This window comes from Anabrus simplex, chromosome 8, assembly GCF_040414725.1.
Source record: "Anabrus simplex isolate iqAnaSimp1 chromosome 8, ASM4041472v1, whole genome shotgun sequence".
Taxonomy (NCBI): Eukaryota; Metazoa; Arthropoda; class Insecta; order Orthoptera; family Tettigoniidae; genus Anabrus; species Anabrus simplex.
Genome location: NC_090272.1, coordinates 207,167,306 through 207,188,856, shown reverse-complemented (window position 1 = coordinate 207,188,856; position 21,551 = coordinate 207,167,306). Strand labels below are relative to the sequence as shown.

The following is a 21,551-nucleotide window of genomic DNA, read 5'->3' as shown; positions in this document are numbered from 1 at the left end:
TTATTATTATTATTATCATCTTCGAACCACTGTCTGCCTTAATGAGAAGCAACGAGCTAGACCACTCACCCACCAGGAAACGTTTTCTCAATGTTGATCGAACTGCAATTAGCTTTTTAAACGAACACTTTGACGGAAAAGATGTAGTAAAAATATTGTCTAGCTGAATAGTTAAGGATGTCAGTATTCCTCCCAATCGTAGCGTGATAGTATATCTACATCTATCTCCGTACCTTCCCAGAGTGCCTCCTCTTGCTTAGTAACGTAATTAATATGTTCTGTGTCATCCGCACTCAAAGAATGTTCCAGTGTTATCAGTTAATGCACATGAGAGAATTAACGTTCGGGAAATATGCCAGTAAACTAGCTGGCCTATGTTAACCATGTGCAGTGCGATTCCTCAAAATGAGCGCTCCGGCATGCAGTGTGAACGTGAAAAAGGAGTGGACGAAAGGAACAGTGAATCTATTGAATGTGCTTAATTTGTTTGAAATGAGTGTGGAACATTAAAAACAAAATGTTTTGATTTTTTGGTTAGTTATTGTTCAATTACTAGTTTGTTGTTTGTCAATTGATAATAATAATAATTTCGTGTGGCTATTTCTAGCCGAGTGCAGCCCTTGTAAGGCAGACCCTCCGATGAGGGTGGGCGGCATCTGCCATTTGTAGGTAACTGCGTGTTATTGTGGTGGAGGACAGTGTTATGTGTGGTGTGTGAGTTGCAGGGATGTTGGGGACAGCACAAACACCCAGCCCCCGGGCCACTGGAATTAACCAATTAAGGTTAAAATCCCCGACCCGGCCGGGAATAGAACCCGAGACCCTCTGAACCGAAGGCCAGTACGCTGACCATTCAGCCAACGAGTAGGACGTTTGTCAATTTAAAAGTATAAATATTATTTTCAGTTCAAAAACTGCACAAAAAACAGTGTCATATTATATTTAGTTCACGAACTTCAGGCAACAGGAAGTTGCAAAGATGGTTTTGATTGTTTTCCTTTCTTTCTTTCTTTCTTTCTTTCTTTCTTTCTTTCTTTCTTGTCTTCATTTCGTTAAACGATTGGAAATTATTATCTATGTATTAACTGTTGTTTGTAAATAAATCAGTTTTAAAAATGCAACTAACAGCTGGCTAGCTAGTTGCTCTTAACGCGGTAGATATTTTAGGCCGAAGGAACTGGAGATGGGACTTTTGGCACACGAAGTCGAATCCTTCACGCTTCACGCTATGGTCGAGTAGATTAACTGGCAGATGTCTCCAAAGACAGTCAATTGAACATCAAGAACCTGAGTGTGCCTCTGCCGCGTGTTGATCACCCTAACGGAATATATTAATCGTTGAAGAGCGGACAGTAACACGGAGTAGAACCGCGGAGTAGTTACCTTATCACTTGTTTGAATCATGAATATATAAGATAATTCAACGTAACACAAGTGATACAGATAGAGAGTTCGAACAACAGTATTACTAATGTTAAAAATAGTACGATAAAGATGAACACAGAAGAGCCAGAGTGAAAATGATTATAGATTTTATTGTAAGATACAGTTCCTGGTCCGAAGTTGTGCGAAATTCTCCTTGCTGCTCGGTTACATATCTTTAATTCTCTGACCACTGGAGTTGCGCTGCGGCTGAAGACTCATGACACCCGTTATTATCTGTTCTATCGCAAAATGTAAAATGGCCCTTTAGTTCTTCCCGTTAATCCACCTTGAAGTGACATGCACCATGTATTCCACGAGACCTGGACTAAAAATCTAATTTTTCCCAAGCTTCTCCATTATTTACCGTCGTACGCGAAATACGTATACAACATAAAATAACAGAAAAAAAGACATATTTTTAAACGTTTGATACATGCAGTCTTTTGATAGACCTAATTTAAAAGTAGCCTATATAGCGTGACGAAATATGCACCTGATAACACAATCCTGAAGGAGTAGGTTACAAAGTGCATCCCTGTTTGCGGTGGGACATGGACTGCAAAACCGTCCGCTTTTGACATCTGTCTTATTAATACTCCCATCGAAAAGGTGCACATGAGGAAAAAGTTTTAGAAATTGATTTACATTTATGCTGTTACATTCCCATTAAGGTTGATCATGTATTTTTGTGGGTGTGTAAAATCATTGTTCCGATCCTCCTATAAATCCCAGAATTTTGAGGGATTTAGAAATAATGTTGGCTCTAAAACCTAACCAACGGCATATGGATCCTATAGTTTGGTAGAAATTTATCCAGTAGTTTTTCAGTTATAAGTACTCAGAAAAACAGGCACCAAAGCTAAAAAAATGTGCAGATGATCATTATTACACCTGAAACGGATAACTGTATGAAAAGTTTGCCAAAATATTCAATGTACAGACACAGGCCGTTACGATTTTATTTATATTGATTCATTTTCAAATTCCCCGTTTAATAAATAGTATTAATTTTTGTTTCCACTTAATTTGTTAATAGAGGATGGTTACATAGCTGTACTTCCTCTTAAGATAAATCACCACCACCGAAATATTTTGAAATCCCATATAAATGAGCCATATCGGTACTTCTCCAGCTAGTGTGTTGTGGTGGTAGAACACGGTTACCCTAGCTGAGTTTTGCATTGCTTCCACTTAATTCTCACTTTTATGTTTCCTATCCAATCTCTCTTCGCCAACTCTTGTTCTCTTACAACCGCGACGACATTAAATTTCAGAAACGTAAGGACTATTTCGTTTGTCATGCCCTTCGTGGATCTTCCATTTATTTTGCCAATCCTTTCATTTTTTGTAGTATCGGACTCCTTTACGCCTCTTATCACTGTTAATAGAGGATGATCACCCTTTGGACTTCTTCCTAGAACAACTAACACCACCACGTCAGGTACTCTTTGATCATTCCTATTATTTACTCGTTACATTAATTACCGAGGGATTGGAAATTTTGTCTTCCTCCCTGGATTAATGTCAAGAACGGATGATGGCCTCGTTAGTTTCTTCCCCTGGAACAATATAATATATCCTCTTCTTGCTATAGCCTATATGCTACTTCCTTTCCCCATTCATTTCTTCCAGGATATTCCCTTTATATTTGTGCGTAAGAAGAGTGATTATCTTTTCCTTCCCGTAGGAGTTGATATGAATACTAATATTACATCACTCACTAATACTGTAGTCTAGTCGAGCTGAGTGGATCAGACGTTTGAGGCGCTGGCCTTCTGACCCCAACTTGGCAGGTTCGATCCTGACGCAGTCTGGTGGTACTTGAATGTGCTCAAATACGTCAGAATCGTCTCAGTAGGTTTACTGCCACATAAAAGAACTCCTACGGGACTAAATTCAAGGACTTCGGCGTCTCCGAAAACCGTAAAAGTACAGTAGTTAGTGGAACGTAAAGACAATAACTTTATTAATACTAATACTCTACTTAAGAAATGTTGTACAATTTGAAATTATAGTTTATGTTATTTAAAAATATTACATATCCAAGAATCTTTTTCCCGTTAAATATCACTCTATTGTAGTTGTCACTGTTATTTTAGGTAAGGTAACTATGTGTTAAATTGCATGTGAATCGGCTTAGGTTACAATAGATGAAATGTTCCATCCTCAGCTGCTGAAATTCCGTATCTGTAGATGAAGAGCATTCATTCATTCTTTTATTGACTCAATCCCATTCATTCCTAAATCATTCAATAATAAGGGTTCTCTCCAAAGTTGGCGGTTATCCGTGACAGGGAGGGACTCATTTTTTTTTTGCACACATGCATGAATTCAGTTCATGTATACATGCACCTATTCATCCACATTGGATTGATCTCGCATTATCTGCTACAGTTCCTTAGATGTAGGCTGGGAGCATTTATTCTTTGGTTCATTCATTCATTCATTCATTCATTCATTCATTCATTCATTCATTCGTTCGTTCACCCAGTCATTTATCCAGTAATAAAGACTCTCTCTCCAGTTGGTGGTTATCCATGATTGGAAGGAAGACTTTTATATTCAGCTCAATCATTTATTCACTCATTCATTCATGCATTTATCCGTCCACATTGGAGTGTTCTCGCCTCTCTCCTCAGTTGATGGATATCCGTGACGGGGAAAGAAGAGTGTTTATTCATTCATGAATGCATGAATACAATCCAATCATGCAACTCATCCAGGCATGCACTTATATATCCATTCGTTCATTCATGTGTACAGTTATTCAGTTAATTCATAATGTCTACTATAAGCTAAGGAGAAATCTCTTCGGGCTCGTAACAAAACAAGTACGTGCACTAATAATAAGGGTAAGATACAAATTGTCCTACAATACATTGTTAATGTCTAGGACAAACATAAATAAAAATTTAATGTTTAATGTATTAGTAGATCAATTAATTGTAAAAAGAAAATCATGCATGTATCAAAATACTTTGGATTGCAATGAATGCTTACTCTCTCCTCAGTTCCAGGCGATTCTGAAATAGGAGTATTCTATCTCTCTGTATATTACAAGTTTAATTACAACCGCGATACTTACTTTGTTCTAGTATAAAATTAGTTTACGTGCAAATTATAGTATATTTTAAAAGTTAACTTTATTATAATCATAGCATAACCATATATTATTAGAATGCCTGTCTCTAATCGCATGTTCAAACGCAAAATTGACATTACATAGACATCTATTAGCGCACAATACAATTTCATTACAGTGTATTCTAGGACAGAGGGCTCACACCGAGGTGGTTATGCTCTTTTCAGGCACACCTCGAATGAAAGTGAGCTGTGTGTACCAGCCCTCCTGCCATACTTAAATTTCTGGCAGTACTGGGAATCGAACGCAGGCCCCCGAGGATGGCATCTAATAGTGCTAACCGTTACACTACAGAGCCGAATAACAGTGGAAATAATGCACTGTTGATACTTTTTCAAAAAACATTGGATATTCCGAGAGGTTTTGAACCTTTTCTCTGATGAAGCTGGGACGATTTGGTATGTTTTAGAACAAGAATATTCCAAATTTGTCCGCCTCTGTGGTGTAGTAGTTAGTGTGATTAGCTGTCACCCGCCGGACGCCCAGGTTCGATTCCCGACTCTGCCACGAAATTTGAAAAGTGGTACGAGGACTGGAATGCGGTCCACTCAGACCCGGGAGGTCAACTGAATAGAGGAGGGCTCGTTTTCCTCCTCAGCCATCCTCGAAGTGGTTTTCCGTGGTTTCCCACTTCTTCTCCAGGTAAATGACGGGATGATATCTAACTTGAAGCCACTGCCACCTCTCTCTTCCTTGTGTATCCCTCCCGATCTTCCCATCGTCTCACAAGGCCCCTGTTCAGCATAGCAGGTGAGGCCCCCCTGGGCGAAGTACTGGTCCTCCTCCACTGCTATATCCCCCACCCAAACTCTCACGCTCAAGGACACTGCCATCGAGGTGGTAGAGGTGGAATACTCGCTCATTCCAATGGAAAAACCAACCGTGGAGGACAAGCGGATTAAGGAAGAAATAAAAAAATCAAAACTTACAATAAAGTTCCTCCATTTCCCCAGACTTTATCGCATTTGATTGAAAATGTTAAAATGTTACCCCATCATTAAATATGATTAAATAATGTTACGTTTGAAATATTATCATCGCAATCGTGTGACTAAAAAGCGGAATATCTACACCAAGATAGTAATTAATTCTTTAAAATTAAATCAAAATATCTAGGTTTTTCAACTAGTACTGAACAGTGGTGACATTCCAGTTACTTGTGTACTAGGCTCCGCACAATCATCCTTATACCAGCAGGAGCTCTCAACTTGGTTGTTACCACGGGGCCCTGGCTCAGTCTGAAACTGCTCCCGCTTTCTCGTGTCAGGTTTCTCGCTTTTAAATTTCCTATTCGGTCTTCCTTTTCGCTGATATAATTTGATTCTTCGAAGTGTCAGGTGAATTGTCCCTTTTTGCTCGGATTAGAGATCAGTAGGATGATTATAATGTTATACTCACCCATAAAACAATCATAATTAGCCCCGAATTTTAACCGGTAATAGATTGAAATAAAAAGTAATTTGGGTAAGTATTGAACCCTTGAACTTACCATTCCATCGTTGGTCGGCCACGGCTGCTATAGTAGAACAATTTAGAACTCTTAAATCTTGGGTCGTTGCGGGAATAAATTCGGTCACGATCTTAACCAAACGATGGGGTTCAGAAGAAAGCCTAACTACTTGAAATGAGGAGCAAAAATGTGCTTACTAACTTTTATTAAACTGAAAGAGCACGATAACATCGTTAATTTAATATGCATTCTTGCCACAAAAATATAAAAAAAATTTAATTCTTGATTTTGAAAAGTTCCAAACACAGTCACATTACATAACGTCACTTCGTTTCTTCCAATGTCGAAGAGTTGCTTCAGAGAAGCTACTATGTTAGTGGACAGCGAAACTGAAAAACTGAAAAAGGGAAGACCTGAAAACCGGGCACCTATTATTCCAAACGAGAACTGAGAGTTAATCCACACGATCCGTGGAAAATCTGACTTTCAACAAGTAGAACGCCTGATTTTCTCTTAATTAAGGTTATCCACCAGTCAAATACCCTTCACGGATACGGAACATCCGCCGAATGGACCCTTAATCGAACCAAACTGACTATCAGTTGCTTTGGATAGGTTGCGAAATATTATGGGAAAGCATGGTGTTCACTACAAGTTAATGGCATCATTCACAATTGAAATAAAATTCCACCATGTATTTGTCATTCATGACACCCTTAAGTGATACGTTAATCCCGATGCTAACTGTGCATCACCCAAACAACTGTTCGGAAGGAACCAACAACCACATGATCCGGGAGGATCTTACGTTAAGTCGTTCTAAAGGAACAAAACTGCGAAATGCAGGAAACACTTACTAATCATGCATTTAGAAGAAATGCCAAACACTGAAGTTAATCAAAAAGTGAAAAGTCACTTGAAAATATTATTATTGAACCGATTTTCAGGTTAGAAATGGAATTATTATGCTTAATAAAATTACCAGTCCACGCTAAAAATTACTACAAATTTAAGGAATTCTTTCCCTTGACAACAATGCTACCAGTACAGATCTCTCTATTTACTGTCTGTCCCAATACACTACTGGTAAAGTGATTACTTACTTACTTACTATGAATAAGAATGAAAATACGACAAAATTAAAAATGATATAAATCACTGGCTGACGAATCGAAACCGCATTCGCAACTCAAGTCTCGTTCTAAAACACTGAGTGTCAATATGCACACCATCAAACGAAAAACGGACGTTAAAACGAGAAACAATGAAGTTCGTAAAAATAAATTAACATCTCACAGTCATACAGCTTAACACGCACGAAGAAACACAGTAAAAATATTTAATCTAGATCGGGTCGGTGTCCCATACTTGGACAGCCCTCATTTATCAACAACAGTCCCGTTATCTCAATGAGAGCTTCGCATAGACCCTCTACAATAAATCATATCGTACTGTAACTGCTACCTTCCCCCAGGCCACTTCCACAAAAGAACAAACAAAGAGAACATCTAAACCGAGACTTGAGCGTGTACAGCTACCATCCCAGACCTATCGTCGGGCTCACTTGAAATCTGTACACCCTAAACCTAATCAGTATATACATGATGCCTTCCAAATCCTATCGTCGGGCGTGACCTAGGACGTCTCATCACCAATGACTCCAAGAATAAACACGTGACGTCCTAAATCTATCGTTGGGCGTCAAAGTGGGTCGCACCACGTCTCCCTTAACATATCAGGCGAACCGCAATTTCCAACAAACCTCCAACAGTAACACTGAATCTGGTCAGACAAAAAATACGCACGACGGAACTACGTCTCTTATCAAAAGAATGCAAGTCGAAACACGGTAAGTGCCTACCTCTGAAAAAAAAAAATACAACAAGTGTCTACCTCATCATAATATGTGAACTCAAAAATAAATAGACGTGACGAACGATTCTCCACCTCGAACACAATCTCAGCCTGTGCACTGAAGTGTCAGGGCAGCCAATGAAAATTCCCAACACACGTTTCCCTTTTAGTGGATGCCTTCAAAATAATAATCATCACCATCACATTCGAAATTCGCAGATCGCCTATCATCAATTCCAACCATCTTATCCATGACCTCTCCAATGAACAAATTAAATATAACCCGACCGTGTGTCCAAATTGCTCTTCAATCCGTGAGGCCGTACCTTATCTTAACAAAAAATCACTGGATGTTTACTACCCAGACCTTTACATTTTACTAGAGTCGTTTTCACTTGGAATCGTTCTATAAATTTCACAATGCTTCACATCATAGTCATCTCAAATTCGGATTGATTGCGGAAAACAATACAGCCTGCCTCACACAGCCTGTTCCTAAATACTTCCTCTACAAAAATACAGCTTGTCTCAACACTCTTTCTCCTCGCTTTCCAGCGGTATCTATCTCGTCTCCACATACATATCAATTCATCGCTCTCAATTCCTTTTCCTTCAAGATCCTTTTTCATACATCGATCCCCTGGTGAAAACGACAACCATTATTAAGCACATCTCTGACTTTACTATTATTACGACTTTCGAACCTCAAAAATCCAAGAGCACACATCAACCTTTCGCAACACTGGTATACACGATGTCTCAAATTTTCTTCCCGTTAATGACTGTGACTCTAACAAAATTTTATTGACATTATCTAAATATGATTACGATCCTTGGAAAAATAACTGGTTAAATGCAATTTGACATAGAAGAATTTCCTTATCCCGCGGTAGACCTTATTATTATTATTATTATTATTATTATTATTATTATTATTATTATTATTATTATTATTATTGACCAACATTTCTGAATGCGACTGACACCTGAAATTACAATATTCGCCACGACAAATTTACACTTATAACGTTCACAAATCCGTACTTTGAATGATATCTCATCTCAACACAAAATTTTAAGCGTCGCATTTTACCGTTCTTGACATGAACTTTACACACTGAAAAATTTCACACGCTGACCAAAATTTACAACGCCTTTCGCCTGATAATTACGAATCTCACCCGACAATCATCTGGAAATTTGGTTAGGACAGACAGTAACTAACTACTAACTACAACATAATATAAAATAGACAGACCTGCACATTGGTGACATTCTCAGCATTCTGATTGCATCATCTCCAGCAACCTCGTACTTAGCCCCTCATTTTCACAGATAACATTTTCATATTTAAAAACTCACTCATCCAAACACTACCCTTCACACACACACGAGATTAAAATTACCATAAATAATGCATTTTCTTTGTAACTTGCACCACGAACTTCCCTCGTTCTGCAGTCGGCTATAACTGTCTGATGCGTCTCCCAGAGTGGTTTCTCTCCCCGTTGTTTCAACAAGAACAGGTGTTCGGCCGATAAGGGAATCGAACTATTTTGAATCGCTTCCCCCAGACCTTCTTCACTTACAAGAGTACAGGAAATGATAAAAATAAAATCTGCTGTGTATTTTTTCAACCAGCCTACACCTTCCCAGTTCGTCTACAAACGTTCACAGCTTCTCCAATTCACTTTTCTTCTTACTAAATATATGGACTTTAGCCACGAACATGTATTGAAATATTGTCGGTCAATCTGGCGCGAAATTCTAATGACAACGGGCACGAGCTCCCGCGGCCTCAAGTTCCAGATCGACACTGCAAAATCTACGGTGGGGGGGTTTCTTTTATAATTTCCGGAAGGACGCTATCCCCTCTATGAGGCTCGGTTGTGAAATCTGCCAAATTTGCTTCTAATAGACCAATTTTGATAAGACTTGTCCCAGAACTCCGGACAGACTTGCACTTATGTTCGATGTTAATTTTATAATTTTTCTGCACTCACAACATGAGAAATAAATTGTTTCTGCCCGTGCGTTTCGCGCATTTTTCTTCTGCCCACGACCTTGGCACGTGTAACTAGCTCGCTGTTCTCACGCTAACACACACTTGGGCTTAACTGCATCTAAAATTTTCCCTGGTGTCACTACCTCCACAGAGGGTATATGAATAATTTTGCTTATTTATTTCTTCCTTTACTATCTTATCAAAATCCCTCGTTGTGCAGAATTCATTAATTTAGAAAATTGTCGGGCACTCGAGTTCCACCGAGGTGTCCCGGCAATCCACGAGCTCGCCTTGCGGGAACCTTCCCACGCAACATCGGGCTCTTGGGAGTGCAAAATGGCTGCCCTCAAACATACAGTAGTTTCTGAATACCAAATAAATATTTGGGAAAAAAAATAAAAAATTTTCTCACCGTAGAATTATGGGTTCAGTATAGTCCAGCCCTCTCTTCCATAATGTAGTGTGAGTAATATAAATTGTAGGGGTTCCGATGGGCCGTTCCCCTAATGTGTGTTACTCTCTTCAGAGTTTACATTCTAAGCTATCAAAAATCCTCAGCCTGTTTCCAGTCACTCGACCGGGTCAAGAATGAAATGAATGAAGCCTCCATCTAACGGCAAGGATAGAAATTGTGCCACCTGCCAAGGCCTGTCGCACTCCTCCGGCGCAATGATTAATGACTGACAGATGAAATGAAATGATATTGGAGAGTGTTGCTAGAATGAACGATGAAAGGAGAAACCAGAGTAACCCGGAGAAAAACCTGTCCCACTTCCTCTTTGTCCAGCACAAATTTCATGTGGAGTGACCAGGATTACCACCTAAAAATCCGGGCTGTAATCATAACCAGCACAACTGACTATTCATATTCCTTTTCCTCCAGTGTCTTAGGCTCGGCGGAGCATACATACTGCATCTGAGATTTTGCCAAAGGGTTTCAAGATATTCTTCCTGGGCTAGGGATAATCTCACTTGAATATGCCGGGATCCAAAAGTAAGATGGTGATTACTGTCTTAAGTCGAAGTACAAACGGGCAACCGCCCTCCATTAAAACGAATCAGACAGAAAAAGAGAAGAGGAGCCATCCCTTGAGAAATGGAGATATCTGTAAAAGAAAAAGCCGCGAAAGGCGTGAAAATTAAATACTCCCTGCGCCTCGTAATCTAATACCTTCAGTGTCGGGAAAGAACAAGAATTGATTAAAGGGGGTCGGATAGATAGTTTGAAGTGAGGAGACTGCCATATGTAAGCACCCAACTTGAGAGCTCCTGGGGCCCTTTCTATAATTACCTCTTACGACAGGCAGGGATACTGTGGCTGTATTATACCACCCCCACCGAGAGGATGTCACGACCCGTAGATTGGAAGTCAAAGACACCCACGTTCATAAAAACAGAACACCTTGAAAGACTACAGATAAGAAGTTCATATTCACAGGAAATGTTCTTTAGTATGTTCTGCTGAAACGATTAGCATGTCAGTCACCTAGGTTCAGCATACGTCCTGTTGCGTAGTAGGCACTTGGTTCTCCATGGGCACTGATAACTTGTTCCATGCGTGATGGCATTGACGCGTATAAGGCGCGAATGGCGTCCTAGGGTATAGCCATCCATACTGCATTCACCTGGTTCCACAGTTCATCTTTGGTAGTTGCCGCACCCGTCGTTTCACCATATCCCATACATTTTCTATTGGCGACAAATCCGGTGATCGGATGGGCCAGGGCAACAGTCTGACATTCTGTGACAACAAGAAGGCACGTGTTCGTGCAGCAACATGTGGTCGCGCCTTGTCCTGCTGAAATATGGCGTCTGGGGTGTCATGCAGAAAGGGTATGGCAACGGGTCGCAGGTTGTCATTCACATAGATCAGACTGGTCACAGTGCTCTGGACACGCATCAACTGTGATTTATGGTTGCACCCAATAGGACCCCACCCCCACACCATAAGGCCTTGAGTTGGCGCTGTATGTCTTGTGCAAATGCAGTCAATGTGATGCCTCTCCTCCAGCCTGCGGCGAACCAAAATTCAGCCATCATTTTCAAACAGAACCTGGATTCGTCCCAAAACACTATCTACTGCCAGTCCTGTCCTTATACCTTGCAGTCCAACATGTTCACGCACATTAGTCAAAGATAGGCGGAGAAGTAAGTCTCCGTGGCTCAGGTGGCAACGCGTCGGCCTCTCACCTCTTGTTTCCGTGGTAGAAATCCCGGTCACTCCATGTGAGATTTGTGCTGGACAAAGCGGAGGCGGGACAGGTTTTTCTCCGGGTACTCTGGTATTCCGTCATCTTTCATTCCAACAACACTCTCCACTATCATTTCATTTCATATGCCAGTCATTAATCATTGCCCCAGAGAAGTCCAATTGGCTTCGGCAGCCGGCACAATTCCTATCCTCGCCGCAAGATGGGGGCTTCATTCATTTCATCCCTCACCCGGTCACTGACTGGAAAACTGTTGTAGGTTTTTCAAGCGGAGAAGTGGACGACGCGCCGGTAACCCAGACCGTAATAAACGGTGATGGACTGTCACACTGTTCCGCTGTTGCGCCAGAGCAGATCTGCAATGCCATTTGGATGAGGTGTCTATCTTTTCGGGGGATGGTCTTGGTGGTGCGACCAGACCCACCTCCTCGTGTTTTACGGCCTTCTGTGAACTATTCTGTACATACCCGATGCATCACGTTCTCTCATGCCAATAATGCGCCCTCTTTCAAACTCACTCGTTTGACGGTACGGTTCTCGCATACGTCTGCGAAGCATCCGGCATGTCTGCTCAAGTCAGACTGATCCATTACCTTCGGTTTATAGCGACAACGAGAGCCGCAGGCACATTTCACCAGTCGGTGGGTGTGCACGGAGATATCGGTGTGGAATTTGAACCTGAGGGACGACATGGTTTATATGCTAATAACTTTTTTTCGAACATACTAGTTCACATGTTCTGTGAATATGAACTTCCTATCTCTGATCTTGCAAGGTGTTCTGGTTTTCATGAACATGAGTGTGGATAGTGCACAGTACCAGGGCGGATTTGTGTGGCTGTTATTTACTTATTTCTTAAATATTTATTCTTCACGAGTAATACTTTGAGCTGGCACACAGTATCCAAGAGTAGCCTAATTGTTTTCTGTCAGATACCTCTTGATTGAGCAAACAAGAGGGTTATTATGCATGCGGTTATCTCTCCACACGTGAGGGCGGAGTTGATCTCACCGGGAGACTGATTTGTTCGGTACAAAAGCCATTGTACAGTTTCTCTTGTATCACACTGAAACGTTAGTTATTCGTTGGGGCCACCTCTATTGCTTGTTTTGATCACCACATGAGGCCCGTGACCGCCATCAGGTTCGTACCAGCGCCGCCAGACATTCCTGCTCACTTTCTCTAACAGAACACTCCTACGGATAAAATAGCACAAGGTTCCTTTTAAATTCGGAAGTAAGAAATTATGTTTCTACCGTATCAATGATAGAATTTTTGGGTAGTTAAATTGGATAAATATGTGATATAAATATATAAGAAACACTCCCTTCTCTGTTATGGTGACGATGTTACAAGAAAAGACTAGGAGTGGGAAGGAAGCGTCCGGGGCCTTAATTCAAGTACAGCCCCAGCATTTGTTTTGTGTGAAAACGGGAAACCACGGAAAACTGTCTTCAGGGCTGCCGACAGTGGGGTTCGAACCCACTATCTCCCGGATGCGAGCTCACAGCTGCGCGCCCCTAACCGCACGGCCAACTCGCTCGGTGCTCCTCCATTTTCCACTCTGGTTAGTGTGAAGTGGGGATGCTTAGTTGCTTAGTTGTACAGCCCTCAAAAATAATAACCACCCCGTCAGTCTATCGATGCATGTAGACCATTAAGGAGCATAGAGGTATTATTTATTTAACATGTGATTCTTTTTGTTTCAGACGATCATCTTCGTTCGACATTTCACAAAATCTGGCGATGAGATTTCTGGCTACATCGATTATGGCGAACGGCTGAAGACTGAGAACTGGATTCCTTTCTTCCAAGGAAAGAAACGAATTTGGCCACGTCACACAGACTTAGGTTTCTATCACTGGAAGATAGGGAAAAGCTTTTGCAACTCGTCGGATAACTACAAGGTAGAGTCTAAGTTAGTGGTGTTTGTCAACCCTTTGTATTGAGTTCCTCGGTATAGTCCGTTAGATCCCCCAGCCGCCATTGAAGTGAGCGAAAAGTGTTTGAATCAAGGTCATACCTGTTCTCCAATATTACAGGTCCATCCACCCCACCAAATAGTCGATCATGACTGCATGCGGGGTAGATCGCAAAAGGTTGCATGAACCGTCCATGAATACGGCAACTTTTACCTACTCTGGTAAAATCAAACTCACGAACTCGGATACTATCCAAAAACCGTCCCCTGAGCAAACACACGAAGTCGATAACTTAGAACTTAACATGGCGCTGCTCACACGACATCCCAGCGTGAGACACGAGGCTGCTAACTTAGGAACTTAGGCCCGGCAAGTGACAAGACTACTGTCTGTACTGGTTAGGCCCGGATAGTGACAAGACCACGGTCGTCTGGCTAGTGGCAAGACCACAGTCTGTACTGGCTAGGTCCGGCCAGTAACAAGACCATTGTCTGTACTGGTTAGGTCCGGCTAGTGACAGGACCATTATCTGTATTGGTTAGGTCCGGCTAGTGACAGAACCATTGTCTGTATTGGTTAGTTCCGGTTAGTGACAAGATCACTGTCTGTATTGGTTAGGTCCAGCTAGTAACAAGATCACTGTCTGTATTGGTTAGGTCCGACTGGGTCTGTTCTGCACGTCGTAGGAGAGACCTTCGAGATGACGTGCTATCGAAGAATGCTACGTATATCTTGGGCAGCAAGAAGAACGAACGACTCCATTCTGAAAAGTAAATCAATAAGAATCTCTTGATATTATAACTAGAGAATCTGTCCAGGAATGTGAGTGTGGTCTTAGAATACATTCATGACACCTCCTACTCGTTGTAAGAGAAAAAGCCATTTATCGCACTTACAAATGTACGAAAGTAAATATTAACAATATTCGGCCATGTTATTTGGCGAGACAGCATCAAAAAGCACCTTATCTAGGGTAAAGGTGGCGGAAAACACCAGGAAGGACATGCTCCCAACTAGTGCATTGACCAGTGCATCACAGAAGACCGCTATGCATGACAGAGTATTGTACATAGAACTGCGTGAAGGATAATGACGTTTGGAATCGAAATGCATCCAGAAAGGCGAATAATAATAATAATAATAATAATAATAATAATAATAATAATAATAATAATAATAATAATAATCATGGTGAAAACCTTTTGGGCTTTCGCCGTGTCAAGAAAACAAGATGTAATTCTTTACGTTTCCCAGAGAACTTTGCTCCGCGTCTTCAGAAGAAAATCTCGTCTGTTCACGAACAAGACTTCTCTAAATTTAAGATTTGAATTTAAGAATGCTTTACCGTTGGTCAAGCCAACGGCCGTAGCCGTATTGATACACCGGATCCCGTGAGATCTCCGAAGCTAAGCAACATTGGGCGTGGTCAGGAGTTGGATGGGTTGCCACGCGCTGTTGGTGGGGGTAAGGGAATGGAGGAGCGGAAAGGAACTGGCCACCCTACCGCACGTAAACTCCGGCTCAGGAACACCTCTGCGGAGGTTCGGACCTGCCTTCGGGCAGAATAACCCTTACCTATGGTAAGTGGTACTACCATTCGTCACTATATGGCTCACTGTGCGCTAGCCTTCCGAGTGGGAGGTAACGGCACTATCTTAGCTCCAAGTAACATGTTTCTTGTTACACCGCATGTGCATGCGAAATAAATAGCAAGGTCTTCAGACGAATTAGGGACGAATATGGTAGAATAAATAATTAAATAAATAAATAAATAAATAAAAATGTTCAACGAATGACTGACAGGATAGAAGAATAGAACAGTGCTGAAGATGCGAAGAAAAGTGTGTAGCAGAAAAAAGAGGAAACTGGTGTCAGTAGTGGGGGTGAGAAAGAAGGACGTAGCGCGGGGGGGGGGGGTGGGGAGAGGGACGTACTACAAGGAGGTTGAATACACTGGAGTGAAAATAAGTAATAATTATTAGTGCTCGGATGTTAAATTATTTATAGTCTAAAATGCAAACTTACTGAAAGGAGTAACAATGGCACTCTAACACCGGACAACAGTTCTGCTGTGTGATTTACATAAACGTTAGGAGCTTGGCCTATTAGAACCCCTAGGAGTTATGCTACTCTCGCTACAGAACAGGGAAGTGGGCTGGACGCTACTTCCTACTAGTCAAATTAGTTTTCCATTCAAACCTATTACTTCTTAAACATCCGGGCTCCAATATTAATATTAATAATAATGATAATAATAATAATAATAATAATAATAATAATAGAGAGTTACGTAATGCTGTAGTCAACTGCAGTAAGAATGTATATCAGCTGTCAGCACAATACTTTACTTGAAATTACGATTATTCAAGTTCTAAAATGTGATGTTTACGATGAAATCAAGGTTAGAAGGATAGATTCGCCGTAACATCGAAAATCATTAGAGCTTTGTTTTATAATTCCTCCAGCAGTCTATCAATGTGATTAATTCTGCCACCGTCATCGGAGCAATAAAATTAGCATCAAAGGTACCGTTTTAAATTAAACTACGTAATTTTTATGCTGCAGGTTATGAATGGGGTGATAATAGTTCTTGGTGGTTGGGGAAGCTGGCGTAAGTCCAATGTTTGGTGAGGAAACAGTGGGCAGACCGTAATTGAGTTAGTTGGGGGAGTCCCCTGTGGTTACCCAGCCTTTTGCCTGCCTGAGCTCTCGCCAGAAGAGTCACATCGATTGCTGAAAGCGACGAGAGAGAATATGAGGAAGTGAAGGAGAAGGCCGTAGAAATCAGTAGCGCAAATAAGACTTATCGTATTGTATGAGCGGCCCAATATTTGACATCCCATCACACATCCAGCACGCTTAGACATGTCAACAGTATTAAGCCTTTTAAACCTATGAATCAATCAAGTAATCAGCCTGTAAACATAGATTTCTCCGTTGTTCCTTCTAGACTCGAGTGCTACATTTCGAAAGATAGGGAAAAGCACCTCGATCGGGAAAATAGCTGAATATCACCTAGCGTAGAGCGTTGGTTGTTATGGTAACTGTGACTGTTTGCCAGTATTATAGAGCGGCAGATACCTAGGCTCGTGAGCGATAGTTCTGAGCACGTGCGACAGAGAACGCTCACAGCAAACAGTACTGTTATGTGATTTTCACCAGAATTGTTCAAAGCTGGCGAGAAGATGTTTAGAAATGTATATCGCTCAAACAAAGAAACATGTATATTTTCCTCGCAGATTCATTTTCTCAGGACATTTGAACCTATAGGTATAATATTCGTTGGGGGCCGATGACCTTCGATGTTAGGCCCATTTAAACAACAAGCATCATCATCATCATCATCATCATCAATTTTCATTGTGGGTATCTGCACGGTGAACTACATTTTGATAGTGGTGAAGATGATGTCATCTGTTCAGTCAGATCCGACCATCGGCGATCCTATGAATTAGCACTCTCCAACTTGTCCTGTTCCACACTGCCTCCTTTAGTTGTTCCAGGGTGAGGGTGGTGTCTCTTTTAATGGTGTCTAACCAACGAGTCCTCTAGCGACCTGGTCTTCTTGTTCCGCTGATCATTCCTAGCATGATTGCTTTTTCTAATGCATCTGATCGCATAACGTGGCCAAAGTAAGCTAGTCTCAGCTTCATAATCTTACCAACCAACGACATACAGGAGTTGATGCGCTCTCAAACTGTCTTACTGGTGATTTTTGCAGTCCATGGTATTCGTAAGAGTCTTCGCCAACACCAGAGCTCAAAAGCGTACAGCCTCTTTTTGTCTCCCTGTTTCAGGGTCCAGCTCGCACATACATACATGGAGAGTGGGAAAATAATCGCATTGACTAATCTGTACTTGGTAGCCAAACTGATATAATCTACTCTTCCAAATCGGGGACATAGTCATCATAGCGATTCGTTCAAGCGAAATCCGTCTTTTAATATCAGGAGCTCAATATCCACTTTGACTGCTTTTGGTTCCCAAGAAGATGAAAGCCTTCTCACTCCCTATCTCGTCCCATTTAGCTTTAGACAAACTGTACCACATTCATCCGTATTCATAAATTTTGTCTTTTTAATATTGAGATAATATTTTATAGTAAATACAATTGTGCCTGATAAAGTATTAAGTGCAAGGAACATAGAATACCATACGCTCCTTCTTGTTTTGAGCGATCATGCATGTGATCACTTTCGGTAATAAATGGACGCATTAAGTGAACCAAGGAAAAATATGAGCCCTAACCTAACCCCATGGCACTACAGCTCTGAAGGGCCTTGGCCTACAAAGCTACCGCTGCTCAGCCCGAAGGCCTCCAGATTACGAAGTGTCGTGTGGTCAGCACGACAAATCTTCTCGGACGTTATTCTTGGCGTTCTAGACCGGGGCCGCTATCTCACCGTCAGATAGCTCCTCAACTGTAATCACGTAGGCTGTGTGGATCTCGAATCAGCCTTCAGATCCAGGTAAAAATCCCTGACCTGCCCGAGAATCGAACCTGGGGCCTCCGGGTAAGAGGCACGTACGGTACCCCTACACCACGGCGCCGGCGATTTATGAGCCCACAGATAAATATTTCAAAAACCTGTACAACCTGAAGATGTTTTAGGGATTCTGGTGGGCTACAAGAGAACAATACCCAAAGTTGATTTTCTCGATAATGCCTGGATATTAATTTCATATTCAAGGGATCACGTTAACGTGCTAAATGTATGAAGGAAATCCGTGGGCGGTCTACGTGGTGATTCCCTTGAAAGAAGATCATAGCCCTTTCCTCTCTCATCGTCGCCGTGTGACTTAAAGCAGACATCGAAGGTATTTGGTGACACAAGGATGGGAAAGGCCTGGAAGTGGGGGAAAGAAGCGGTCGTGGCCTTAATTAAGATACAGCTACAGCACTCCTGCTCTGAAAATGGGAAACCACGGAAAACCATCTTCAGGGCTGCCGATGGTGGGATTCTAACCCACCATCTCCCGAGTGCAAGCTCACATCTATATAACCCTAACCGCGCAGTGAAAGGTATGAGAAATCTGTTTTCACTTTAGTAATGTTACGACAATGCTGTCCATGGTTAGCGCTTCTGCATTTGGACTGAGGGTCCCGCGTTCGAATTCCGGCTGGGTCAGGGATTTTAACCGTAATTGGTTCATTTGTCTGGCTCGGGGTCTCGATGTGTGTGCCATCTTCATCATTAGAAATCAGGTAGGGCCCCATCCTCACAGACATGCAGGTCGCCTATGGGCCGTCTACTAGAAAAAGAACTGCACTAGGCCTCTCTGGAGGCCATACGCCATAGGGCTCATATTCAAACTTGTAGTACATTTCCAGGGTTTCAGTCCCTGCTGGGATAACAGTATTAACATATTTTAAAAATTGGACTATACTACTTGTTTTTTTGCTAGTTGCTTTACGTCGCATCGACACAGATATGTCTTATGGCGAATACTATTTTCTAAACCTAGTGTTAGATGTATGGGAATTAAAAGTCAGGACTCGAGAAAACGGAATATCTTCAAACGTGCTCATCGACCAGATGTAGTGCTTTAGGGCACGAGGCAAACGCATTTAAATTCCTTAGTTGGAATCTAAAAATAGAGACAAATTTGTTTATGAACATGCATGTTCTTTATTCAACTGGTGTCAACGACCTCAATGTGAGAGCCCCTAAAATAGCAATCATCATCATAATCTAGCCTGAAGAATAATGTAACGGAAATGTCCATTAGATTTAAGACCAGATTTATGAGAACATCTTGACTGCCATGAGTGAAATTTAATTATACTATAATTTCTTTCTGACGTGTGAAGTGAAACACTATTTCCTGTGAAAAATGTGTCCGTACAAAAGTACTCTTCACACGAAATAACTAACCCTGCACCATTAAAACTATACTTCTCCCTTGTTCTCGCTATAAGCTTCCCTCTACTATGGCACCTATGGATTTAAATTTGTGATCACTACAAAAGCGGTCATTCTCATTCTAGTAAACTATATTAGTACTGTATGTTTGTGACTAGAACATGCCCCAATTTTTAAAAGTTTACAAGTTATTCGACGAGAATATTTTACCTAAATCACCTCCAATAATTCTTACGTTTTGTCGTAAAGATTACTCGACGCACAATATCATGGAGTTTACAAAAAAGCCATTCCTGTTCCACTCACAGTATATACTAATGTGGGTTATATCTGCCGTGTGAAGGGAAGGGTGGGAAGATTTATTTAAGGACAAAATGCACAAATACTAAACGGAATTTTGAAAATACTTTAACTTTGGTTAAGAGTTAATATTCTGACTGAATTACAATTGATTTCTTTGTTACAGGCAATTTTAGATCCAAACCGTGGCCTTTTATTCCAGAATCGGAACGATCGTAAAGTGGTGTGTGTAGATCCCGATCAGCCTTCGCCAGGATCTAATACCAACAGAATACGTATCTACACGCCGAAATACGCACATGTCATACTTTACGACCATGTTGTGAGGCGTAAATGCTAAGACATGATGCTAGCTTATAAGGTGAGTTCCATAACAACCAAACCCGAGATGGTATTTCCACTTCTGAAACACGTACAAGAGGAATTATGCCCACCCGGAACAAAAATTAATGAATCACCAAAATTTGAAATTCAAGCCTGAAAAAAATCTTTTATTTCTATATTCACTTAACCTCAGCACCAAGTGAAATAAAGTGATTAACCTTTTGTCCTGTTGTCCTTTCTCATATTTCTCCGAAATCATTCAAATCTAACATTTTTCATTCATATGAAAAAATACCCCCTCCCCACTCCCAACCTACATTTCATAAACCATTCCCTCTACCATTTTCATTCAAAAATCACCCCCTCAAACCATTCTTTTCAAAAATCATTTTCATTAAAAACACAACATTTCATAACACTCAAACTAACTCTCTATCTTTTAAACAAACTAAACTCTCACCCTTAGTCAATCTCAGCACCGTTAATCTATATCTCTCTTTACCCACCTCCCATAAATACTTTATTTATAAACCCCTTCTCTTCTCTTTTATTGTATTCCCTTCTCTTGGCCAGAGAGAGAGAGAGAGAGAGAGAGAGAGAGAGAGAGAGAGTTAGTTTAGGTGGCCCGCCTTACGCCTTCAGGGTAAGGAATTATACTTTCAATGAATTAATATCCTTTCCGCCTGCCTCATACTTTTTTCTATCTCGGATTAGGTTCTAAAAAGTTGAAGATGGGTTTATTTCAATTTCTGCCTGTTTGTTTGTTTGTTTGTTTGTTTGTTTGTTTGTTACGTTTCACAGGAAAACGGTTAAACACAATTTCTTGTAACTCGGTACTTAACTTCAGAGATAGCCAGGTTGTGCTATGGGCAATATATTATTTGTTTACTATACAGTCACGAAGCAATATTAACTGGACCAAACCCGAAAATGTCAAATTTCCGCGTTGATGCCATAGTCTATGCGTCAAAACAAGGGTACTGGAATTACAAACCTGCTCTGAATACCAATATATGACATTGTAATATGCGACACGTATCTTAATGCTTCGGTGC

General features: G+C 41.1%; 2 protein-coding genes across 2 annotated transcripts in view; one reads left to right on the top strand and one right to left on the bottom strand.

The window, feature by feature from the left end:
- Positions 1 to 20,512, top strand: part of LOC136879086 (cilia- and flagella-associated protein 299-like) — a 52,538-nt gene extending 32,026 nt beyond the window's left edge. Inside the window, exons 3-4 of the mRNA XM_067152833.2 lie at positions 13,796 to 13,993; positions 20,339 to 20,512. Coding sequence (XP_067008934.2) covers positions 13,796 to 13,993; positions 20,339 to 20,512 — 372 coding nt within the window. The remainder of the gene's footprint in view (positions 1 to 13,795; positions 13,994 to 20,338) is intronic.
- Nos (Nitric oxide synthase) overlaps positions 1 to 21,551 on the bottom strand; it is a 789,894-nt gene that overhangs the window by 336,174 nt on the left and 432,169 nt on the right. The window lies entirely within an intron of this gene.